Here is a 27,605-nt window from a genome sequence, read left to right as displayed (position 1 = left end):
CTTACACCATACTTTAAAATTAACTCAAAATGGATCAAAGAGCTAAATAAAAGCTAAAACTATAAAAGTCCTAAAATAGAGGACAAATTCTGTGTCCTTGGGTTAGGCAAATATTTCTTGGATGGAAAATGAACCATAAAAGAAAAAAACTGAAAAAATGGGACTTTATCAAAACTTGTAACTTGCTCTTCAGAAGATATTGTTAAAGCAATAAAAAGGTAAGTCCACACAAGGAGGAAATATTTCCAAAACACACACACATATATATGCATACATATGTACATAGATGTGTATGTATATATACATATAATTATGTACACACACAATTCTATATACATAGAATTGTATATATACACACATATACATATAACATCTAAAGAATATATAAAGAACTCATAAAAACCCAGTAACAAAACAAACAACCCAATCTCTAAAATGGGAAAACAGGGTGCCTGGGTGGCTCAGTCAGTTGAGCATCTGACTTCAGCTCAGGTCATGATCTCACGCTTCCTGAGTTCGAGCCCCATGTCGGGCTCCGTGCTGACAGCTCAGAGCCTGGAGCCTGCTTCAATTTCTGTCTCCCTCTCTGCCCTTCCCCAACTCGTTCTCGGTCTCTCTCTCAAAAAAAAAAAAAAAAAAAAAAAAAAAAAAAAAATATATATATATATATATATACACACACATATATATATATATAACTAAATAAATAAAATGGGAAAAAATATGAACAAGACATTTTACCAAAGGAAATTGATGAATCACAAATAAGGACTGAAAATATATTCAACATCATTCATCATTAGATAAATTAAAAGAACAGTAAGATATCATCATGCACCCTCTAGAATGTTTGAAATTTACAACTCTTACAATACCAACTTTTGGCAAGGTTTTAAAGTAACTGGAACTCATATACTACTGGTGGGAATGCAAAAAGAGTCTAGGCACTTTGGAAATAGTTTAGAAGTTTCTCATAAAATTGAACAAACCTTAAACTTACTTACCATCCATCCCAGCAATACCACTCATAGGTATTTATCCAAATGTTCACAGCAGTTTTATTCATAATAACCAAAAACTAGAAATAATCTAAGTGTCCATCAAATGGGAATGAGATAAACTGTGAAGCATTCATAAATTGGATTATGCAACAATAAAAAAATAAATTGCTAATACATGAAATGACACAGATGATTACTAAAAACATAATCAAGATCAAACAAAAGCCAAACACAAAAAAATACATTCTGTATGATTCAATTTATATGAAATTCTAACCAGACAAAATTATCATTATAGAAAACAGATGAATGTTTGCCCAGGGCCAGTGGTACAAGAAGGGGATTCACTGCTAAAGGGAATAGGGAATTTTAGGGGGGTGATGAAAATGCTATATATCTTGATTGTGATGATGGTTACACAACCACATAAATATGTCATCCAACAGTACACTTAAATTTCATGTATATAATGTATACCTCAATAAAGTTGGTTTAAAAATGCAAACATAATACAAACAAAAAGCACAGTCCCAATCATAATAAGAAAACGAGAAACAAGTATTAAAAAAGAAAAAAATAGGGTCATAAACATTTAAAAAATAACCTGCATATTATTACTAACCTAAGGTATAATGTGGTCATATGTAATTCTAGTCTTTGCTATAGTACACTACAAATCTTTAACAAGTCAAAAAACCTATACTCTTATTTCAAATAGCTTCTATTCTGTTTGATAGTCATGGGAAAAGTAGATCTGATCCTTAAAGAACAAGATTACAAAACCAAGAGTGAGGGATTCTTAAGTGAATTGGGGCCCAGCTGCTGAAAAGGAGGCCCCATTGTGAGACATTTCTTAACAAAATGTCAGTTTCAATGCCTCAGAGGCCAAGGATGGCCTTAAAGAGAACTACTAAGCACAGTTAAAGCAAACATACTAATAAGAGCAAAGAGGATAACTGACATTGTTCCCTTAGGGACACACACACACCTGGGAATAGGAGTTTTAACAATTTCCAGAGGATGACCCAGAAAGAGAAAATAGCCTGCAATACATATAAAGGACAGAACACTTTCTATTAACAAAGCTTACAGTAGAAGGAAAAAAGGTGTAGAACTTAAACTATGACACTCAACTTTCTCCTAATTTTTTTTTAAGTTCATTTACCCATTTTGAGAGAAAGAGAAAGAGAGCAAGTGAGGGGCAGAGAGAGAGAGACAGAGAGAGAATCCCAAGTAGGCCCCATACTGGCAGCACAGAGCCTGAAGCGGGGCCCAAACCCACAAACCATGAGATCATGACCTGAGCCTAAATCAAGGGTCAAATGCTTAACAATGAGTCACCCAGGCTTCCCTATTTTCTCCTAATTCTTAAATTAAGTCTTCTCTACCAAAAGTAAAATATAATCAACATTTGGATGTTTCTTTAATAAAGAATTACATATTTACATAATAGACGTTATCTCTTTTTTTAATGTTTTATTTATTTATTTATTTTCGAGAGAGAGAAAGAGACGGAGACAGAGAGAGAGAGAGAGAGAGAACGGCGGAGGAGCAGAGAGCAAGGGAGACAGAATCCAAAGCACGCTCCAGGCTCTGAGCTGTCAGCACAAAGGCTGAGGCAGGGTTCAAACCCACAAACTGCGAGATCATGACCTGAGCCGAAGTAGGACACTTAACCTACTGAGTCACCCAGATGCCCCAAAAGACATTATTATATCTTAACTGAAGGTGTTCTGCCCAATAGACCTAAGGTACTTTAAAGCAAACTACCTATTACTGCCTTCTTGGTTGAATTTACCCAGAAGTTGTTAATCTTGCTCACCATAATATTATAACAATAATAGCAGAGTCATGAGTGAAACAGTTCAAAAAGTAAAATTGTAGAGTGTATGTAAATGCATGCGTGTTTACACACTGAACCATATATTAATGTCCAACACTGAATTATGAATTAAATCCAAAATGTGAAGTATTCTAATAACATAACAACCAGCCAAGAGTGTAGCTGAATCGTCTGACACTATATGAAACCTTAAAAGTCCCATAATCATATTTTTTTAAAGACACTAAAAATATTCTATTTAATACTGATTTCTTCTTTCTAAATAAAATGATGAGTTCAAATATATGGTATTCTCAGAAGCTGAGAACGTACTGGCGCCAAAATAAATGTCAAATTGTTGGCTAGTCCAATAACAAGCACAATTCATAAGTTGTTATTTTTTTAAACAGCACTCATGCATTATGTACTTTTAGCAATGGTACATGCAGAAATTACAACATGAAGTGGAGAATTATAAATTATATTGGGCCACAAAATCACAATAAAAAAAGAAAAGTTGTGACCAAGCAATAAGAAACACAACTATGGTTCACCACTGGAAACAGAAAAAGAACCCACAAGGGTTTCCACAGTTGCAAGATGAGTACATAAGTGCTTTCCTCACTGGACATTTACCTGCCATACAAATCAGAACCAGGTACAATTTCCCCATTGATGAAACTGCAGTATCTTCAAAAGTCAATTACAGCTTCAATAATTTAAAATATATTGTAGATTATAAACTATGACTTTCTTCTTCCTTTATACTTTACAAAGTGCAATAAAATCTACTTCTCGGGGCGCCTGGGTGGCGCAGTCGGTTGAGCGTCCGACTTCAGCCAGGTCACGATCTCGTGGTCCGCGAGTTTGAGCCCCGCGTCAGGCTCTGGGCTGATGGCTCGGAGCCTGGAGCCTGTTTCCGATTTTGTGTCTCCCTCTCTCTCTGCCCCTCCCCCGTTCATGCTCTGTCTCTCTCTGTCCCAAAAAAAAAAAAAAAAAAAAAATCTACTTCTCAGCTGATTCCATATCCTTAATTTATTCTCTCATATAACTTATTATGCAATTTCGTCTGCAAAGTTGCATCTTATTTACCATCTTACCTGAACAGCATACTTTACTGTGCCATACTGATAATTTTCCTCCTGCCAGTGCAGGTCTTATTATATTGATATTTCTTTTTTTTAAGATTTTAAGTAATAATCTCTACATCCAACTTGGGGCTCAAAGTCACAACCTCAAGATCAAGGGTTGCATGCTCTAGTGATCAGGCCAGCCAGGTGCCCCTGATATTTCTTTTAAGAAATATTAACAATATATTTATTGAGATAAATTGTTCTATAATTATATATTAATATATCCCTTACTGATAGTTAATATATATAATATACTATATATATTAATACTTCTTTCAAGGCAAATTTAAGAAACCGTTGAGGAAAACATTGACAATATTCAGGCCAACATGTTTCAAGTACAATCTATACACCAAATACTAACTAGGAAACAATAAGGACAGAAAGTATGGAAAAGTGTGATACAGGGGAAACATTTAAACAAATTAATGCAACAGAATCCCAAAATAAAATATGGTAGATAGAAAGCCCTACAGTAAATACACTAAACAACTTTTTCCTGTATTTCTCACATTTTCATTAAATAATATTAACATAAATACTTCATTTTACTCAACTAAAGACTAAGTGTTATTTACTAATAAATTCTTCCACACCTGACTTTCCACCTTGCCTTGCTTTATTTATCACTGAGAGAAAGTAAAATAATTAAGACACAAGAAAAAGGAAAGAAACACACAACTAGAAATATGACTAAAGAGTTAAGAGGGACCAAAAAAATGTGCATTTTCAAAGAATATATTAAACTCACATTATGGGAAAAGAGTAAGTTTTCTTACAAAATCTTATAAAGATGACAGGTAGTCTACTGTCAAAGACACATTCCAAAAGGGGAACCCTCTTACACTGTTGGTTGGAATGCAAATTGGTGCAGCCATTCTGGAAAACAGTATAGAAGTTCCTCAAAAAACAGAACTGCCCTATGATCCAGCAATTGCACTAAGTATTGGCCCAAAGGATACAAAAGTACTAATTCAAAGGGATACATGCACCCCAATGTTTACAGGAGCATAGTCAACAATATCCAAATTATGGAAAGAACTCAAATGTCCGTCAACTAATGAATGGATAAAGAAGATATGTTGTGTATAGATATGGACTATTACTCCGCCAACAAGAAGACTGAAATCTTGCCATTTGCAATGGCATGGATGGAGCTAGAGAGTATTATGCTAAGCTAAATAAGTCAGTCAGAGAAAGACAAATACCATATGATTTCACTCATATGTGGAATTCAAAAAACAAAACAGATGAACGTAGGGGTGGGAGGGGGGGAAGAGAGGCAAACCAACACACAGACTCTTAACTATAGAGAACAAACTGATGGTTACTTGGAGGGGAGGGGAGCAGACAGATGGGTTAAATAGGTGATGGGCATTAAGGAAGACCCTTGTGGTAAGCTCCAAGTGTCATATGTAAGTAATGAATCACTAAACTCTATACTGAAACCAATATTACATTATATCTTAACTAACTAGAATTTAAATAACTTGGAGGTAAAACAAAAAAAAACACCACATTCAAATCAAAAAAGGAAATAAACTCACTATCTTGAAAATACATCTGCACTCCCATGTTCACTGCAGCATTATTCACAATAACAAAATTATGGAAACAATGTAAAAGTCTGTTAACAGATGAATGGAAAGAGAAAATGTTCTGTGTATGTATGTATATATGTACACACACACACACACACACACACGCACACACACACACACACACACAGGAGTATTTTTCTGCCTTAAAGAAAGAAGTGAATCCTGCCATTGGTAACAACATAAATGACTCCTGAGGCATTATGCTAAATGAATAAGCCAGGAAAAGAGAGGCAAATATTGAATAATCTCACTTATATGTGAAACCTTTTTTAAAAAAAAAATTAAGCAAAATTCAAGTGACAGTGAGTAGAACAATGCTTACCAGAGGCTGAGGATGGGGGCGGGGGGGGGGGGGGGGGCGGGGAAAGGAAGTAGAATGGTGGTTGCCAGGCATTGGAAACTAGGGGCAATGGGAAGTTACTGTTTAATGGGTACAGTTTCAGTTTTGCAAGATAAAGTTCTAGAGATGGATCATGGTGATGGCTGTACAACAGTATGTATGCACTTAATACCACTACACTGTATGCTTAAAAATGGTTAAGACAGTAAATTTTATGTCATGTGTATTTTACAATAAAAAAACTAGGAAAAATACAAATGAGAGACACAAGACATCAGGTTCAAAGTTCATGGAGTATGTAAGTGATAATAAAAAAATGAGTATAGGGCATGTAAGACATGGGATGGATATGCTGTAGGATGAGTAGGGAAAGTGGGAGTCAGAATCTCAGTGTAACTCAGATAGAAGGTTTGAACAATTAGGAATATCTACTTAAGTTTTTGCATCCAAGATTAAGCTGATAAAAAATACGTATTTTCTCTCTCCTTCTCCTTCCCCTCTCGCCCTCCCTCCCTCTATCTCTTTCTCTCTCACACAGACACACAACAAAGACACTACAAAATGCCTGTTCTAAAATCTAAAACAACAATGAATTAAGGGACCTCATTCAACAGAACAATCTACCATAAAAGAACCATAAAGAAAGGAACTTATTTTTTAAAGTGAGGGGAAACTTATACAGCTAAGGGCTACCTTGTCACCTGCCAGGCACTGAGACCCAACAAAGTGAATGACAATAATCTTGCATTTGCTGCAACATCCTTCACTGTCCGCAGACTTTCCCTTTGCACTGGTGAGCGAAGAGGGCGCTTTTCTTCCTTCCCAGTCCACCTTCTACAGCCATACTTGTCAGCTGGGGACACGACAGCAGAAATGATCAGCACCTATCCATTCCCAAGAGTAAATGGATAGTGTGACTTACCCTCACTCCATCACTCAAGAAACTAATCAGTCTGAATTTAGTGATTCAAACGATAAGAATAAGGCCTACATGTTCATTTCAAAAACACCTGCTAAAAACGGGGGGGGAGGGGGGGAGGACTGGCTAATAATTTATTAGTGAGCCCCAGAAACACACAAACTACCCAAGAATTCAACACATTCTTTTTTTAAGAAAGATTATTTTTTAATGTTTATTTATTTTTGAGAGAGACAGAGAGACAGCACATGAGTGGGGGAGGGGCAGAGAGAGAGGCACAGAATCTGAAGCAGGCTCCAGGGTCTGAGCTGTCAGCACAGAGCCGGATGCGGGGCTTGAACTCACCAACCATGAGATCATGACATGAGCGGAAGTCCAACACTTAACCAACAGAGCCACCCAGGCGCCCCAAGAATTCAACACATTCTTGATTTTAGTTTCTCTCTCTCAATCCAGTTTTTCTCAAAAATAAAGTCCAAGTTCCTCTTCCTCCAAAGCCTTGTCCTTTATTCACAACTTGCTGAAGATGACCAGCCCTTTCACCCAAACCTAAAGGTATGTTCCAGTTACTCATCAGCAACAGTACCAACTCCTGGTACTACCCACCATGCAGTGCAGAATACAGTTCATGCCCACCAGGTACACATTTATGAGGTCCTCTTCCCTAAGAGACTAGAGAGCTTAAAGTTCTCATTCTAAGAGAAAAAAAACGTGTAACTATATATAGTAACTAGACTTATTGTGATGATCATTTCGCCATTATACCAATATTAATTTGTTTCATCTCGCCTAAATTCAGCAGAACTGATCAATCTTGTGGCAAACACGTAGGCAGGCTAATTCAATCAATCCCTTACTCCCTGGCCTGCTTCTACCAAAAGGGGCTGAAGAAATAAAGCATGTGCCCTCCAAAACAAAAGAGGCCATGAAACACAGCTCTGGCTAGAGAAATAAATAGAATTTGCTAGAGAAGAATAGCAAAGGATAACAATTCTAAGAAAACATTTGCTCCTCTTCATCAGAGGAGCAGAAGTAGCCGATCTTCCTAACAAACACAAGAAAACCGAAGCTAAGCAGCCATGAATCCTGCAACTGAAAGACAATAATCGTGAGGGAAAGTATTAAGAGGATTTAAAAAGCACACCCTGACACTGTTAAGCCACTGCAGTATAGTGAGCAAACACCTATCTCAAGATGAGTAAGAAAAATAACTCCTACGTGAGGAGTTTAAGATATTTAACTGGTTTAAGATATTTCTAACTGGTAAATTCCCAATTCTGCCATTACTCTGTAGTCATGGGCTGACTGACACCTTTATGCTCATCTACACTCATCCAAAAGGAAAAGGAAAAAAAGAATCCTACTAGTGTCACTTCCCACAGAGAAAGATATCATTAAAGATCACGAGCAGAGAAATTATGGATTCAGGTGGACTGGCCTGTAATTCTGGCTCAGCAACTAACCAGCACTGGGGTCCTGGAGAAGTTATTCAACCTTTTAAAGCCTCAGTCTCCTCATCTGCAAAAACCATGGTATTAATAACCACCTCATAATGTTACTGACAGGATTAAATCGTAGTACATATAACAAATTAAACAGTGTCTGGTATAGAGTAAGTGCTTAAAAAACTTAGAAACCTGCCTCCATCACCACTACGACAATCACATAACCCAGCAAGCCAGTTCTCCAGCTGAAGTAAGTAAAGTTCAGAGGCTCTTGACCTCTGAAAAGAAATATGATTCCACACTACATCATACAAGGGGAAAATACAGTTTGAAAATATTGTACCCTGCCGTAGGCCCAACCTACAGTGTGCAATTGATAAATATTTGCTGAAGAATAAATCCCTTAGTCAAAGTGTTAAGAAATCAAATTGGAAACACATAAAACACTGAAATTATCAAGATAAAGAAGTAATTTCTAGGACCTTCAGTACACAATTTTTTGAGCCATCCTCAAGAAGTAGAGATGATTTCCTTCTTAATATTTTAAACAAAACTCAAAAGTAGTCTGAAGGACTAATGAAAATGTACTTACAAAGCTTTAAGCTACTTGGAAGAATAGACTATAAATGCAAATTGTTATTCTCTTTCTTTGGGATTACAGGGGATTTTGTCCTGCCAAAATCCAAAACTGTATTAGTTTGTTTTTTTCCTCAAAGATTGAATACTATTTCATCTTCTTTCATTATTTTAGCCTTTCATAGTCAATGTGATAACTGTTAGATTTTTTATGGAATGGCTATAGAAGATAACATTCTGGTTAGCAATCTTGCTTGCTATTCTTCTGTTTTCAAATTTATGACAAAGAAATCCATCTTCTGTACCTTCTTCCAGTTTCAGTTCTCTATTTTCTAGATCATTACCTCATTCATAGCTCAATTTAGTAAGCTCACTGACACTGCTCACCTGTTTTGCAACTCAACAAATATAGTATTGTATGTGGACAAAATCATAGTTTCATAAAGAAGAGCCATAACTGCTCTTAAACCACAGCTTCAATGCTTTCCATATTACTCAAGTTTCATAATTCTGCTAAGTTTATAATTTAAAATGTAGGTATAAAGACACAAAGTCACCTAATAATCAAGGTTTAAAATGTACCCTAAAAGTATAAAATGATAAAAACAAAAAGGATTTTATACAAATAGCAAGAGGCTCATAAAACATTTATTCCTACTGTTAATGCCTCCTTAAAAATGTAGGGGAAACCAAACCTGTGCATTTAGTTATTCTCAATTCTATCATTCCTTGATTACTTCTAGTATCAACGAGTCTAGAACAATTTTCATTTGATGTTTTTATTTGAACATCAAATATGAAAATGATGTTTTATCTGAAGTGCTCTGAACTTACACAATGCTTCCTAGAACATTCTAGATAACATTTTCCACACCACCCCAATTTTAGTGTATATGCTGCCTGAGTTCACAGGGTTCTGTAATCACTTAGCTAAAGATGTAAAGCCTTAATAAGATTTTTATTTCTGAGGCAGAAGATTCACAATGCATGTAAATCAGAAGATGGATTCTGCACTCCCTGACTAGTTCCTCAAATATATGTGTGCAACGAAATAGACAAGCAGTGAAATTTGAAGGTACAGAATTAGAAACTGTATATGGACAGTACTCGTCTGCCTGAATGGAGTGGGCAGGATGAGAAATGCCAGGGTTTGTTGTCAGCCATGGGTATGGACAAAGAGGGAACTTAAAAAATGAAGAAAAATAACAGCAGCCTCATTTACCATCCCCTACTTCTACTCCCCAAAAAAGACAAGGTCAAGGAATTGTTCATATCTAAGAAAGAGCTCTGCAAAATCCAGACCGGAGTTGACATTTTCTTTGAAACTCTGAGATCTCCACACTAATTCATCCCTCTCTTTTCTATGCAACCTCTGTACTTTTGCTTTTACTGACCACAGTGTAACATGGCCATTTATATCCCTCTCCCACTGCTGCTCCCTCTCACACTTTCTGAGCACCCTAAAGCTTAATCATACCTGTGTTTTTGCCTGGCCAAAGGTGAACACTCAAGAAAACGTACTGAATGTGAATAAAAATCTTTTTGTAAACATTACATAACTATCACAAAATTAAATGACATCTAGTTATAAAAGAAAGCCAACCTGATTACAAATAAATACTTCTTTTTAATATTTACTTTATCTGGCACATATGTTAAGTATTATAGGTAAAAGAGCAAATACAGGATGCAGCCAATCCTACTTCTACCAAAGTTGGTTTAATTAATATAATATTTTACTTTGGTTAAATCCTGTGTCCTGTGTGTGTATGTTTTATATATATCTCCCTCCCATTCTCATTCTTTCATTAATGATGACTCAAACCTTTAAGAAAACCAAAATTCAGGAGCAACTTGGTGGTTCAGTCCATTGAGCATCTAACTTCGGCTCAGGTCATGATCTCATGGTTCCTGAGTTCAAGCCCCGTATCAGGCTCTCTGCTGTCAGCACAGAGCCCGCTTCAGATCCTCTGTTCTCCTCTCTCTCTGCACCTCCCCTGTTTATACTCTCTCTCTCTCTCTCTCAAAAATAAATAAAACATTGGGGCGCCTGGGTGGCTCAGTTGGTTAAGCATCTGACTTCGGCTCAGTTGATAATCTCACGGTCCGTGAGTTCGAGCCCCACATTGGGGCTGTCAGCACAGATCCTGGAACCTGTGTCAGATTCTGTGTCTCCTTCTCTCTCTGCCCCTCCTCTGCTTTTCCTCTATCTCTCTCTGTCTCTCAAAAATAAATAAACAAAAATAAATAAATAAATAAAGCAAGCATTTAAAAAAAAACACTAAAATTCCAAATTGTCTAATCAGTACTTTTCAATGCCCAGTCACTGTTACAAATTACACTCAAAACATCTAATCAATCCTCAAACATTTTTCATATTCCGAGCTCCCTTGTGCAAATTTTTTAAACTGGAAAACTAAATATAACACTGTATGCTATATGTCAGCTAACTGGAATTAAAATTAAAAAATAAATAAAATATAAAAATACTTCATATTTTTAAAAATTGGAAAACTAACAGGTGATGCGTCTTTCCTTGCAGTGACTGAATAAATTTTTGCTCTAAGAGAGTAAAAATGTCAAAGATCTGAATTTACAAGTACCCCCCCCCCAAAAAAAACCTATTTCAGTATTCAGCTGTTTCCTAGCAACTGAATCTGCTGATATTTTCTCATCACAAGTAATAGGGATAAAAATCTGTATTTCAGTATACTCAGATATCAGTTAAAGCAATGCAGCTGAGCAAAAAAATAATAAGTAAACCATAAATAATGGCATAAATTTATGGCATTTTCTAACCAATCTAGGCTACAGCCTTAAAATGGATAACTATAATTCTTAAATATGATAAATGACCTGAGAAACAGGAGTACTTATGAAAGAGTGTAGGAGGGATCTTTTCTGTGACTGGGGGTAGGTAGGGTGCACAGAGGACAAGAGGTAACCACAAAAATAGTAACCTAAGAATTACTCTAGAGAGTTAGTCCAACTATGAAGAATGAAGCTGCTATTCTCAAGGTGGCTAGAGTTTAAGCCTGGTTTATGCTGCATCATGAGAGTTTCTAAACAAAATACAAAATTCATATCTTACATACTCCAGAAGAAAACCGTCAAAAGAGTTAACTACTGCAGCCAACTGAAGGAGTTCTTCAGAAGTGTTTTGAGGTTATAAACAGTTGCACTTAACACATTATCAAGATTTCATTGTTTTATAAACCGTACACTAAAGTGCAACCTCCATTTTACTTTAGCTTCCTCGATATAGCCAGAGAAAATATAAACAGGCAGTTCTCACAAGGTACTTCATCAGATCCTGAGGACCTTTTCTGCACAAGGCACTGTGACAGGCTTCAAAGATAATTAAGCTGAATACAGCACAATGCCTACAATGGAGAAGTAGAGTATGGCTCGATCTCTACCCTGGTGAATTCTACATTTAAAACACGTAATGAAAATATTTATTGAGGGCAAGTGAGAGAAAGCAGTAGAAGGGCAGAGGTATTTGACTGGGTCGGGGAGAGGCAAAAAAGTGTAGCAAAAAGGAAGGCTACTGGACTTAACGAGCTTGGGGAGACCTGGGTCCTTTACTAATTAGCTGAATGAATTCTGATAAACCATTCACCCTTTGTGAGGCTAACCTTTCACGGGCAAAATGAAGAGACATTGCTGGTATTTACTGAGAGCCTCTCATAATAAGAAAGCATTGCACTAAAGTACTACCATACATAATAGGACAAGAAAGCATGCCCACTGATATCTATAAACTTAGAGTTTGCCTTCTAGTCACCAAGAATCGGGGCAAGAAAGCACAAATTATTACCACACAGCTCTAAAATCCTTTCCTGCTCTAAAGAAATCTGTGTATATGTACCGCTAACATTTCCTGGCAAAAAGCAAAGAAAACATGAAATAAGTGGTTCATTAAAATTCTTGCCACCAATAATTTCCATAAACACAAAATGCAAAACTGCACTAAGCACTATTGGGGGAAATAAAAAGAAAAGTCAAAACCTCTTAAAATACTATTCTTCCCAAGAACTAAACCCTTCAAATGAGTATCTAAAAAACATACAGCACTTTGCAACTTTTAAAAAAAGCACTTTCATATACATTACTGATTTTCCTCAGTGAGTAAAACCTTTCTATCAAAAATCTAGAATATTTCACTAAGACAAGAAAATAACTGTTACTGAATCTTATTCTGTGAATGGTGCCAAAAGTCTCATTTTGTAAAGTAAAATACAATTGGTGAAAAAAGCCAAGACTGATTTGTTCATTTGTGGTATCCAACTCATAGCACCTGACTGATCCCCCACACCCAACCTTGAAATCGTTTGGTATTTGATCCTCTTCTCTCTTTATTCTTTACTCCTTAGAAATTGAACCCACTATTTCATGTTCAAAAACTTCACAACCATGTGTGACTCCCAAATCAATGTCTTCGTCTCCAAGCACTCTTCTAAGTTTCAACCCAGATTTACTAGAACGCCCTATTAGTCCAAGAAATTCAACACGCCCAATACAAAAATCATTTTCTCTCTCAAACAGCTCTTACATTCCTATTGCTAAAACACATCTCCAATGGTAACACCAGCAATTTATCAGTATTGTTTCCAAAATGGATAATGAAAGATGACCTACTGAGATAGGGAAAGAAATTATTAAATATCTATTCCTATTTTCTTCTAATTCTTTTTTAAAAGCACCCTTTTCTAATATCTACATCTGTACATTAAAGATGTGTGATATTTTAACAGGGAGTATACCAAAAATGTCTGGAAACCATTAGCATACAGACTAAAACTCAAACTCCTTAGCCTAGTGATATGCATTGCTACAGTTTATCTTCTATTCATCACAGGCATTAAATCTAAGCAAACAAACCACTAACCAGTCCCCAAACACAGCCCAGACATTCCAGCAACCCAATCATTTAGCTTTACTGCTCTCTGCAAACTGTTCATCTCCCTATAGCAAATCACCTAAAGCCAACGTCAATTCCATCCTTTCTCAAAATTCCCTGTGTTGAGGGGACAAAACTATCAGGACAATCCCCATTACCAACCTAGTCACTGAGTCTTTAATGTACACACTTTAGCTCCCCCTACTAGATAAGATAGTTCTTAAGGGTCAAAGCCCTGTCTCATAAATTTCCCATCTCCCTTAGTACCAAGGCACTTATATAGTAAACCTGACCTATGTTTAAAAAATGCTTGTTGAATGGACAAAATTGTAAGCTGGACATTATATAACGCTTAATAACAGTATATATTAATAAATTAATACCATTTTTTTTTAATTTTAGAGAGAGAGCACAAGTGAGGGAGAAGGGCAGAGAGAGAGGGAGAGAGCTTAGTGTGGAGCCTGACACGGGGCTCAATCTCACAACCATGAGATCATGACCTGAGCTGAATCAAGAGGTGGATGCTTAATTGACTGAGCCACCCAGGCGTCCCTAACTGTATCTTTTTAAGGAGTTGTATTATCAAGGGATTTATTTTTTTTTTAACTGAGCAAATATTAAAAATTATATTAGGGTCCAGTTACACAGAGGAGGCATAAAGGTTGAATTAGGAGCTGAGATACAATGAATTGATAACTAGTTAGGGGAAAAAGAATGAAGGAAAGATATATTTCTTTGCCTCACATAACAATTTTAGAAGCTTTGGCCAGTTCTCTCAGTTAATAGTTTATTTTTTTTAATAACTTTCTGTTTACCCACATATTGTTTTGGGTACTAGGGACACAGTACTTAACAAGATAGATAGATGAATTTTTTTTTTTATAAAGCTTATTTTGTAGTGGAGGTAGACAATTACCAAAGAAATAAACAATAACAATATTATATCTAACATGAAGGAGCCAGCTGAACAAATACAGAGGAAAATGTGTTTTAGGCAGGAGACAATCATGGCACTTTTGCAGAATAAAAAAGGCCAGTATGGCTGGAGTGTCATGAGCAAGCAGAAGGTGGTACAAGACAGGACTACGGTAACTATCTATAGGACGAATTCATTAAAATTAAGTCAGAATCCACTAAAGTGGAACATGGACATACCCTATTTACCCTACATTTCCAATCCTAAGCATATAACAACAGAACTGTGTTTTCCAAAAATGTCCTAGAATGTTCGGAGCAGCAGTATTAGTAATAACGAAAAGAAAGAAAACAAAACCAAATGTCTCTCAACAACAGAATGAGAAAATACACTAAGTCAATCAGAATTGAGATGAATCAAAATCGTGGATTACCTAACAGGATCCAATAAAAACAGCATATCACCAGTTTTATGATATTCCTGCTCAAGATGTATAACTTGAATCTTAACATGCAGAAACATCAAACAAATCCCAACAGAAATATTCTACAAAATAACTAGCCTATTTTCTTCAAAAGCAACAAAGTCATAAAAGTCGAAACTAAGAACCTGTTCCAGACAGACTAAACAGACATAACTAAATAATACATGCAATAGAAGATTGGATCCTTCTGAAATAAAGGACATGATAGAGGCAACTGTGAAACTTGAATGGGGTCTGAGGATTAGCTGGTAGTCATGTATTGGTGCTAATGTGCTTATTTTGAAAGGTGAACTGTGGTTATATAGGAGAACATCTTTGTTTATAAGAATTACACCCTAAAGTACTGGGGGGTAATGAGACATCAGGTTGGGAACTTATTCTCAAATGGCTGTGGCAAAAAGCTAGTTTTTTACTTGCAACTGTTTTTGAATTGCAATTTCAAAATTGTAAAAGATTATCAATTTTGTTTAAAAGTTATTTCGGGGGGAGAAAAGAATAAGCAGGAGGGAAGCAACAGAAAGGAATTCAAAGTTCATATGTTATGTATGTTTTTAATGTGTATTTATTTATTTTGAGAGAGAGAAAAAGAGAGAGTGCAATCAAGGGAGGGGTAGAGTGACAGGGAGATAGAAACAATCCCAAGCAGAGAGAATCTCTGAGCTGTCATTGCAAAGTCTGATGCAGGGCTCAAACTCATGAACCGTGAGATCGAGAGTCAGAAGCTTAACCAACTGAGCCACACAGGTACCCCCATATGCTGTATTTTTTACCAACAAGATACAAAACTTAAATGCAATTTGCTGAAAAAAATAAAGATATTACTAACTTAAGAACTTAAAGAGTTTGCCCTTGGGACACATGGGTAGCTAAGTGAATTAAGCATCCCACTCTTGGTTTTGGCTCAGGTCACGATCTAATGGTTCTTGGGTTCAAAGCCCCATAGCAGGCTCTGTGCTGTCAGTGTGGAGCCTGCTTAGGATTTCTTTCTCCCTCTCTCTCTCAAAATAAATAAACTTAAAAAAAAAAAGTTTGTCCTTAACCTCAGTATATTTAGAGGTTGCATCCTCTGCACAAAACAAAAAAATAAACTTTGCAAAAACCTGCACATATCCTTTCTACATTAAATTATTAGAAAGATAAACTGAAAAAAAACTGAATAGCAAATATGCATGTGCCCATTTTTTATTAGTAAGAAAAACTTTCTTTCAGAAGCACCCGAACAATTCAAATTTTCAGCCAAATTACATATACTATGTACACAGACTAACAATTTGGAAGAAAAAAAAAGAAAATAAAACTTTCCTTTTCAAAATCTTTTCAAAACTTTTCAAAATCAGCACAGGGATGTTACCAATACTCTAGAAGCTTTCTGCAAATGTACGATGATATTTTTGGTTGTCATGGGAACTGGGGAGGGCCACTATTAGCATTTAGTAAATTAGAGGTAGAGATGCCCAACATCCTGAAAAGTATACAGCTGTTTCACACAAAGAAGTGCTGTCCAAAATGTCAGCAGAGAGAAAAATGGGTGAACAAAGCCAGTAATAATAACACAAGGGGATGGGCAACCAGGAGGCAAACATCAGTGTTTGCCACAGAGATTCATAGCAGTGAAAGACACTATCTTCATCTGTAAATAGATGATGGTCCAACATAAGTCACAGACAACTAAAGAAACTACTTAAAAACATCAACTATACTGAGGATTTTTTAAATATGAAAAATACAGAATTAGAGAGAGAGAAAGAAGATTTAAGTTAGTTAACACCTATGATACTAGGTGGTTTCATTAACTGCCTTATCAGTCAAACCAGAAGTAATATTTTAGTCTTCGCAAATGCTGAAATAGCTGAATTATACATGTTTAGGTAACCCCGGTCAGTAATAAAAATTATTTATGCCAGAAAATAACAATTTTTAATTCAAAAGAAAAGGTTGGCCTATCATTCTACTGTGTGTATAGGTACAAAGAGTAACATCACAACTTTAAAGTTCTCTTCTGCACCAAGTACCAAAAATAGTATTTTTAAAAACTAAATTCCTATTAAAAGGCAACAATACTGCAAAATGTGTATTTTTATTCAAGTATAATAAACATACAGTGTTATATTATTTCAGGTGTACAATATAATGATATAACAATTCTATATATTGCTCAATGTTCATCTTGATTAGTGTATACTCTTAATCCCCTTCGCCTATTTCACATAACCCCCACCCACCCTCCCTCTGGTAACCATCAATTAGTTCTCTGTATTTCAGAGCCTGCTTCTTGTCTCTATTTTCCTTTGATTTCTTAAAATCCACATTAAGTGGAATCATATGGTATTTGTCTTTCTCTGACTTACTTCACTTAGCATTATACCCTTTATATCCATCCATGTTGTTGCAAATGGCAAGATTTCATTCTTCATGGCTGAATAATATTCGTGTATGTGTACATCTTCTTTACCCATTCATCCATCAATGGACAGTTAGGTTACTTCCATGTTTTGGCTATTATAAATAATGTAGCAAAATGTAAGGGTGCATATATCTTTTTGAATTAGTGTTTTCATATTCTTTGGGCAAATAGTAGTGGAATTGCTGGATCATATGGTAATCCTATTTTTAATTTTTTGAGGAAACTCTATAGTGTTTTCCACAGTGACTGCACAACTTTGAATTCTTATCAACAGTGCACAAGGGTTCCCTTTATTCTGCATCCTTGCCAATACTTGTTTCTTGTGTTTTGGGTTTTAGCCATTCTCTCAGGCGTGAGGTGATATCTCATTGTGGTTTTAATTTGCATTTTCCTGATGATGAGTGATGCTGGGCATCTTTCCATGTATCTCTTGGCCATCTATATGTCTTCTCTGGAAAAATGTCTATTGAGATTCTTTGCCCATTTTTTATCAGATTATTTTTTTGGTGTTGAGTTGTATTAAGTTCTTAATACATCTGGACATTAACTCCTTACCAGACACATTATTTGCAAATCTCTCTCATTTGGAAGGCTTTTAGTTTTGTTAATGTTTCCTTTGCTTTGCAAAAGCTTTTTATTTTGGTGTAGTCCCAATAGTTTAATTTTGCTTTTCTTTCCTTTGCCAAAGGAAACTACCTAGAGAAATGTTCCTACAGCTGATGTCCAAGACATTACTGCCCGTTTTCTTCCAGTACTTTTATGGTTTCAGGTCTCACATTTAGGTCCTTCATCCATTTTGAATTGATTTTTATATATCATGCAAGAAAGTGGTCCAGTTTCATTCTTTTGCATGTAGCTATCCAGTTTTCACATTTGCTGAAAAGACTTTCCTCTTGTATATTCTTGCCTCCTTTGTCATAGATTAATTGATCATCAAAGCATGAGTTTATTTCTGACTCTCTATTCTGTTCCATTGATCAGTATTTATATTTTTGTGCCAGGATATGACTGTTTTGCTTACTATAGCTTTGTAGTCTACCTTGAAATCTGAGATTGTGACACCTCTTTTTTTGCTCTTTCTTCAGATTGGCTATTCGGGGACTTTTATAGTTCCATACAAATTTTAGGGTTATTTGTTCTAGTTCTACGGAAAATGCTATTGGCATTTTGATAGGGATTGCATTAGTTCTGTAGATTTCTTTGGGTAGAATGGACATTTAAACAGTATTAGTTCTCCCAATCCATGAACATGGAATATCTTTCCCTTTGTAGATGTCATCTTCAGTTTCTTTCATCAGTGTTTTACAGTTTTCAGAGTACAGGTCTTTCACTTCTGTTGTTCAGTTTATTCCTAAGCACTTTATCTGATTTGGTTTTTCCAAATACCTTTTTTGGTACTTGATTCAGAACTTCAAGGTTACGTGATGTGGCTCTTTTTAAGCTATACTAATTACAGTTAGAAGTATAGGCCAACCTTTCCTTTGGAGTTAAAAAGTATATTTTCTGGTATAAATCATTTTAATCACTGACTGAGATTACCTAAATGTGTATAATTCAGCTAGATCAGCATGTGGGCGTGATTATAAACAGAAATGTTTCCTTGGGGCACCTTGGTGGCTCAGACAGTTGAGCATCCAACTTCAGCTTAGGTCATGATCTTGCAGTTCATGAGTTCAAGCCCTGCGTCAGACTCTGTGCTGACAGCTCAGAGCCTGGAGCCTGCTTCGGATTCTGTGTCTCCCTCTCTCTCTGCCCCTTCCCCACTCACGCTCTGTCTCTCAAAAATGAATAAACGCTAAAAAAAAAAAAAAAAAAAAAAAAAAAAAATTAAAACAAAATGTTTTAATTTCTCTTTTAGCTACTTATTATTGTGTATAGAAAGGCAATATTTCTGAATATGAGTTGTATATCCTATGACCTTCCTGATTTCATTTATCAGCTCTAGTAGTTTTTTAGTGGAATCTTTCCGATTTTCTACATACAGTATCACGTCATCTGCAAACAGTAAAATTTTTACTTCTTCCTTACCACTTTGGATATCTTTTATTTCTTTTTCTTGTCTGACTGCCCTGGCTAGGACTTCCAAAACTACGCTGAATAAAAGAGGGACAGTGGACATCCTGGTCTCATTCCTGATCTTAAGGGAAAAGTTCTCAGTTTTTCACCACGGAGTATTATGTTGTTATATGGCTTTTATTATGTTGAGGTAAGTTCCCTCTAAACCTGTATTACTGAGTTTTAATGATGAATGATGGATGTTGTACTTCTCAAATGCTTTTTCTACATCTACTGAAACAATCATATGGTTTTTACCTCTTTTTGATGTGATTTATCACATTGATTTGTGAATATCAAACCACCCTTGCATACCTTGAAGAAATCCAACTTGATCCTGGTGAATGATTTTTTTTAATGGATTGTTGGATTCAGTTTGCTAATATTTTGTTGAAGATTTCTGTATCTATGTTCATCAGAGATATTGGCCTATAGTACTTTTTTGTAGTATCTTTTGGTATGAGGGTAATGCTGACCTCATAGAATGAACGAACCTTCCCTTCTCCTCTATGTTTTGAAATAGTTTGAGAAGAATACGTATTAACTCTTCTTTAAATGTTTGGTAGAATTTGCCTGTGAAGCCATCTGTCCCTGGACTTTTGTTTTTTGCGAGTTTTTTGATTACCAACTCAATGTAATTGCTAGTAATGAGTCTGCTCAAATTTTCTATTTCTTCATGTTTCAGTTTTGGAAGGTTAAATGCTTCTAGGAATTCATCTGTTCCTTCTAGGTTGTTCAATTTGGTGGCATGTAATTTTTCATAATATTCTCTTACAATCCTTTATATTTCTGTTGTGTTGGTTGTTACTTCTTCTTTCCTTTCTGATTTTATAGGAGTCCTTGCTCTTTTTTTCTTGAGTCTTGCTAAAAGTTTATCAATTTTGTTGATCTCTTCAAAGAACCAGCTCTGGTTCTGTTCTATTGTTTCTTTAGTCTCTATTTCACTTCTTTCCACTCTAATCTTTATTATTCCCTTTCTTCTACTGGCTTTCAGCTTTGTTTGTTCTTCTTGACTTGACCACTACTGTTATTATCCTCCCTCTTAGACCTGCTTTTGCTGCATCCCCTAAGTTTGGGCACTGTATTTTCATTTGTTTCCATGTTATCTTTTGATTTCCTATTTCTTTGTCGACCCATTCATTATTTAGCAGCATGTATGTAACCTCCAAGTACTTGTGTTCTTTCCGAGGTTTTTCTGTGATGATTTCTAGTTCTATATTACTGTGACTCCAAAAAATGTATGACATGATTTCAATCTTCTGGAATTTGTTGAAACTTGTTTTGTGGCCTAATGTGATCTATTCTGAAGCCTGTTCCATGTGCACTTGAAAAGAATGTGCATTCTGCAATTTGGGGATAGAATATTCTGAACAAATCTGTTATATCCATCTGGTTCAATGTGTCATTCAAAGCCACTGTTTCTTACTGATTTTCTGTCTGGATGAGCAACTCAGTAATTTAAGTGGGGTGTTCAGAGCCCCTACCAAAACATGTATATTTTTTAAGATGTTATCACTTGATTGTAACACTTGCAACAAATCCATTGAAAAGCACTGATCATGTTATTTATTCAAACAGCTACCACCAATTGCATTCAGCAGGTTGTTTACTGCAGCCCTAGCATATCGCTGTTTTTATTACTTAATATAAAGACTTTCTTCTACGTTACCCTCTGCTGACACAAAATACCAATTTAAGACAGAAATCTAGGTGTTATATACACCACAGGCCACAACAAATGTGAAGGGCCTTATATGAAATGCATCTCCAAGGAAAAAAGGCATGACCTTGCAGACATGACCCATAGAAGCTTCTCACAAAATTAATCAGCTCACTATTAGTATTACTATGAGAAAGATAAGTAAGAAAACTAATTATGGGCATTAACAAATAAAAACTTAGTGCTTCCAGAATTACCAGTACATCATAAGCAATTTGAATGTTGTTATAAAAATTAAATTAACTTATTTCTTAAGAAGTGTAGAACAAAACTACCAAGGGTATATAATTAAAACATGTGTATGTGGACATAAAGTAAAAACAGAAATAAAGTGAAATACTTACTGCCAAAGCCTTGGACAGCTTGGCTCTAAATTCATTCAGGACAATTGCCACAATATCTTTAAGTGGTACATAAGCAAAGCCATCTTCCAAATAGACTTTCCTTCCTCGGAACAAATCCAGAGCATCAGCAAAAGGGATCTGAATTCATGTGAAACAGGGAAAGTAAGTCGGTACCTGTCATGAAATCCTCCTAAGTCTTCATACATACTAAGTCTAAACAAAATACTTCCTGCGAGAAATTCATTTGTCCCAGCAGATTAAAAAAAAAAATCTATTTATATTTTTTAAAGCTAAACAATAAACATTAGGAAGAGATGACAGTCAAAAATGTGTTCATTTCAGAGTAGATGATTTGAAAAATAACTTAGTATGCATTATTTTACTCTTAACTCATGAATTTACAAATTAAAATCCTCAGAATTTTAAACTCTCAACTCAAGCCCTCTAAGCACATTGCATTCCCCTCATATGACATTTTCCACAACTTTATTCTGCATCTATTATCTATATACAATATGTTCAGTGCTGAAAATTACTAAAGTAATTCCAAATTTCTTCATCTGTTTCCATTCTTTCTCCAGAAAAATATATTGGAAAAGCTAATCTCAATACCAAGAAATGGAAATAGTAAGTGTTCAGTTCTGCTACTGAAGTATTTGCCAGTAAATACCATTTAAAAAAAAAAATACCACTCCACTTGGATTTTTTAAAATCCTAAGACCTACCCTAAAATTTTATGATATGAGCAGAATATGGTATTAGTAAACTGAAAATCATCCTCTCTCTCCAATATAGTTTTTCTTTTTAAAAATGAAGTTAAAAAATGAGGTGAAAGAAATAATCCCCAAATTGCCTAGTCACCCAAGTTTTAGAGGAATTAAATCAATATGCCTAAGATTCTTCCATATATCCAATACCACCACCCAATAAGCAAATCATGTTTTTTTTTTTTTAACAGATCTGTTACTAAAGTTCATCACAGTCCTAAAGTTCATCACATAGTTGAGAAAACAAGACAGACACATATGGGAAGTCAAACAGCTCTACAGGGTGGTATGTGTCTGACACAGCAGCAAACAACTTACACAGAACATATTAGAGGAAGAGGTTAGAGGGTTTATTTCAATGATGCAGGGAAGAGATGGGGATAGTTTGGAAACATGAGTTCTAGTCCAAGTTCTGTGACTGACCAGACTTATGATTTCTACACATTTAATGAATGCTTCTAAACCATGGTGGCCAAATCTACAAAACGGGGGAAGGGGAGAAAGGGATGGTATAAATGACCCTTAGGGGTTCTTTAGCTCCAATATTGCATGATTCTAGATTAAGGTAGTCACAGTGGAAATAAAAATGCCCAAGGAGAAGCAGAAAATGATGTGAAGGCAGAGTTATGGGAAATGTGTGGTATGGGAGGAATAAATGTTGATTCCCATACTCTAAGTTTGGGAAGCTTACTGAATGGTGGCCTAACGAGTAGAAGGCAGAAGCCTAAATAGGGAGCTAATGTGGAAGCAGGATTTTAAACTACTGGCACTCACCAACAATAATCAGTACATCCTTTTCAAAGGAAATTGTAGTGTTACAACTGTCAGATTTTAAAATCACTTTCAGCTCTCCCCCTCCCCCTTCTGAATTATTCAGTCCAAAAGCTGTTCAATGGGTGCAAGCAAAGTAGGTACCTGTGCTGAGGAATAGAAGGCAGCAGAAGTGGCCTGGTTCAAGATGTCAGAACCTGAGTAGGTTAAAGAAGGTCTTGCCATGAGAGAGCAAGTAGGCAGATGGCATCATAGCCCAAACAGAATAAGAAAGAGTGCAGGTGGGGAAGACAGTCCAAGCATGGCATCAGAGCCCAAGAGTGATGTAAAAGGCTATCACGCAGCAGTGATCCAGAGCAAAGTGTTGAAGTCAAGTAGACTTCAAGGAGGGGAGAGTACTCCTGCCAGTGCAGCTCAGCATGAAGTGTAAAAGCCTAAGCATTGTGAGCAGAGTATTTCTTGAAGAGAATCGTCTGCCTTGGCAGGGTCAGAGTTCCAACAAGGTTACAAGGGTGTGTAGGCTATGTAGGAGGACAGCCCAGCACAGAAGGGTTGGCACACCCTCAGTGGGGTGAAAATGAATTCTGCACAGGACAGAGAGAAGCTACAGTGATCAGAGGCTATACAACTGTATTAATTAAATACGTATATAAAGCTCAATGTGATATATTTAACAAAACCCAGGAAGTATTTTAAAAGTTTATGTACCTTATAAACTGACTCCAACTCCAACTCCGACTTAGACGCACTCGAAGAGGTTGATGAAGCAATAATCTCATGTTCTCGGAGACTCCTCTCTTCATCACTTATCTAAAAGGAAATACATTTTATGTGGTTTAAGAAATTAAAATTTTTAAAAGAAATTAAGCCTTCATTCAATAAAACACTTTCCTATTCTAGTAAAGATACTGTACTTTCACAAAATTTTTTTTAAAAATCCTGATATCTCAAATAATTCCTAATATGAGTACTAAATCATTAAGAAAGTCAAAATATGAAAGAAATTTTATTTATTTTTTTTTTTTTTTAAATTTTTTTTTTCAACGTTTTTTTTTTATTTATTTTTGGGACAGAGAGAGACAGAGCATGAACGGGGGAGGGGCAGAGAGAGAGGGAGACACAGAATCGGAAACAGGCTCCAGGCTCCGAGCCATCAGCCCAGAGCCTGACGCGGGGCTCGAACTCACGGACCGCGAGATCGTGACCTGGCTGAAGTCGGACGCTTAACCGACTGCGCCACCCAGGCGCCCCTGAAAGAAATTTTAAATTCAACATACTTTCAAATTCCTACTCTGCCAATTTCTTTTTTTTTTTTTTAAGTTTATTTTGAAAGAGAGACCAAGAGTGCATGCGAGAGGGGGAGGGGCAGAGAAAAAGAATCCCAAGCAGGCTCCACCCTGCCAGGGAGGAGCCTGACATGTGGCTTGAATCCATGACCAGTGAGATCATGACCTGAGCCAAAACCAAGAGTCAGATCTTAACCAACTGAGCCACCCAGGCACCTCTACTGTGCCAACTTCTGAGGACATATACCACAAAGGAACAACAGCAAAAAGACAAAGTATTATACTAGGAAAGAAATTATAATAAAAACACAGGCTAATACAGACCAAAAAGAACCATAATCTTAATTCAAGAGTTATATTAATTTCTTAAACTATGTATTTGCAGGGGCGCCTGGGTCACTCAGCTGATTAAGCATCAGATTCTTAATTTTGGCTCAGGTCATGATCTCACAGTTCATGAGAAGATAGAGCCCCGGGTAGGGCTCTGTGTTAACAGCGCAGAACCTGCTTGGGATTCTCTCTCTCCTCTCTCTCTCTCTGCTTCCCCCCTGTTCGAGTTCACGTACATGCTCTCTCTCAAAATAAACATACATTTAAAAAAAAATGCGTATTTGCATTTAAGAGTGGTTTAACTGTTTCTTTTTTTTTTTTTTTAATGTTTATTTTTGAGAGAGAGAGACAGACAGACAGAGTGCAGGGAGGAAGGGCAGAGAGAGAGGGAGACAAAGAATCCGAACTAAGCTCCAGGCTTAGAGCTGTGCACACAGAGCCTGATGTGAGGCTCAAACTCATAAACCATGAGATCATGACCTGAGCCAAAGTTGGACACTTAACCAACTGAGACACCCAGGTGCACCAGTTTAACTATTTCTCAATTTTCTTTTTTACCAATTTAAGTTTTTTTAATGTTTATTTATTTTGAGAGAGACAGAGCATGTATGCAAGCAGCGGAGCGGCAAAGACAGAGATAGAGAGTCCCAAGCAGCCTCCACCCTGTCAGTGTAGAGCCCAATGCTGGGGATCTCATGACCTGAGCTGAAATCAAGAGGATGCTTACCCAACTGAGCCACCCAGGCACCCCCTAAAGATTTTATTCTTAAGTAATCTCCACACCCAACATGGGGCTCAAACTCACAATCCCAAGATCAAGAATCATGTGCTCAGGATGCCTGGGTGGCTCAGTCAGCTAAGCATCCAACTTCGGCTCAGGTCTTGATATCACCGTTCACAGGCTGGAGCCCCATGTCAGGCTCTCTGCTGTCAGGACAGAGCCCACTTCAGAACCTCTGTCCCCCTCTCTCCTACTCCCCTACTCATTATCTCTTTCTCTCAAAATAAATAAACTTCAAAAAAAAAAAAAAAAAGAACCGTGTGCTCTACGGACAGAGTCAGCCAGGTGCCCCTATTTCTCAATTTTCTAGCCATACACAACAACTTCAAACTTAAACTACCAGCTTTCCTAGGAACAACTATAGATCTACTAGCTCAGATCATTATGTCTTCAAAAAGGAAAACATTGATCTGACTGGATAAGAATTTCAAACTTCGAGGAAAAGAAAAGATCTGAAAATGAAGATAAAATATAAACAACAAACTGAAGGGAATATTTATATCATTTAACATCCAAATTACTCTCAATAAACCCCTAGGTTGTAAGGACATAAGTACAGTAATCTAAAAGCAAAACACAAACAATAATCATATAAATGACAAAAATAAAAGTAAATTAAAATTCCATTCATTTATAATTGTCCAGATGATCAGCCTTTGTACCTTTCCTGATCACTTTTACAGTGATCTACATTGGTTAAGATTGGTTAGGTTATACTACAGTTAAAGAATTTGAAATTTTTAATGGATTAACAAAAAATGGTATTTCCTGCTTTTCTGCATGTTCGTGAAGGGGTGGTGGGAAGGCGGCAATGGGAAGCAGGAACACTTCACTACCAGTGGTTCTCACCACGCAATCAGATAGCTTTTGGATGCTCCAATCTCCTGCATAATGGCAAACTGGTTCTTTCTAAAAGTTATACAGGTCAACTCCACTCACATTTCATTGACAACAGCAACTCTTACAGGTGTGCAATGTCCAAAGGAGCAGGAAGTATAATTCTACTACTTGCCCAGAAAGAAGGAAACCAAATTTACTGGTGAACAGCACCAATGATTATTGCAATCCATTCTTCCAGTCACTAATTTACAGTTCACTCAACTTATGCTACAAAATACATTCAATCCCATCACAAGTGAAATAATCTAAAAGTTCTATTCAGTAATGGCATTAGTCTGAAAGTTCAGCATCTGTGGATGATGCTTGGTGGTCTCTGTATTAGAAAACGATAAAGCTTCTCATTTCAAAGACAAGGTATCTATCCTCTGCACGTGCATGTGCGCGCACACACACACACACACACACACACACACACACACTCAATAAACAGTACTAGAACAGGGACAGAATAACCATGGTAAACATTCCTATTTAGGACAGTGAAGAATGGGGAGGGGAGTCAATTAAAATAATAATGCCATATTAATTTATACCTATTAAAAAGGCAAAAATTAAAAAGACTTAGAAAACACAATGTCAGGACAATCTTTGTGTAGCGCACTTTGACAATACGTATCAAAAAGCCTTAAAACAAGCAGACCCTAACAATTTTACTTCCAGAATTAGTATGAAATTAACAGGACAAATACAAATAAAGGAATAATTTCTTTTCATCACGATATTATTTATAAAGTAAGAAAAAAAAAATCTCAATGTCCAACAACAGGTATTTGGTTAAAGAAGTAGAACATGATGTTTCAGTAAAGCAGGCTTTATAATTCAGGTCAATCTCTCACAAAAATCAAAGAAAGAATACTGATAAAAATTTTAACAGGATCTTCTTTAAAGCACAGATTAATATTCATATATAAAGTCAGATTCAAATGAAAGTGGAGTATCTAACAAAAGATCCCCCTACTTAAATGCCATTAATGAAATCCCAAGCCTTGAACATGTTTTAAAGTGGTCCTTGGTTCAAATACTCCAGACACCTGGCAGAAACAGACTCAAATCCTCTCTGAAGGGAAATACATTCCAGCATGCCTGAAACGATTCCTGCAAATACAG

The 27,605-nt window shown here is 36.3% G+C and overlaps 1 protein-coding gene across 2 annotated transcripts in view; it reads right to left on the bottom strand.

Annotated features, from left to right (window-relative positions):
- The window catches only part of PRIM2 (DNA primase subunit 2), a 350,622-nt gene that overhangs the window by 260,001 nt on the left and 63,016 nt on the right, over nt 1-27,605 (bottom strand). For both annotated transcript variants that reach the window (XM_058734337.1, XM_058734336.1), the window contains exons 6-7: nt 23,910-24,011; nt 21,664-21,801 (exon numbers count right to left, since the gene is read on the bottom strand). In XM_058734337.1, the coding sequence (XP_058590320.1) occupies nt 21,664-21,801; nt 23,910-24,011 (240 nt within the window). The remainder of the gene's footprint in view (nt 1-21,663; nt 21,802-23,909; nt 24,012-27,605) is intronic.

The sequence above is a fragment of the Neofelis nebulosa genome, chromosome 6 (assembly GCF_028018385.1).
Source record: "Neofelis nebulosa isolate mNeoNeb1 chromosome 6, mNeoNeb1.pri, whole genome shotgun sequence".
Taxonomy (NCBI): domain Eukaryota; kingdom Metazoa; phylum Chordata; class Mammalia; order Carnivora; family Felidae; genus Neofelis; species Neofelis nebulosa.
The sequence above is the reverse complement of the archived record's forward strand: the minus strand, read 5'-3'. Positions and strand labels throughout refer to the sequence as shown.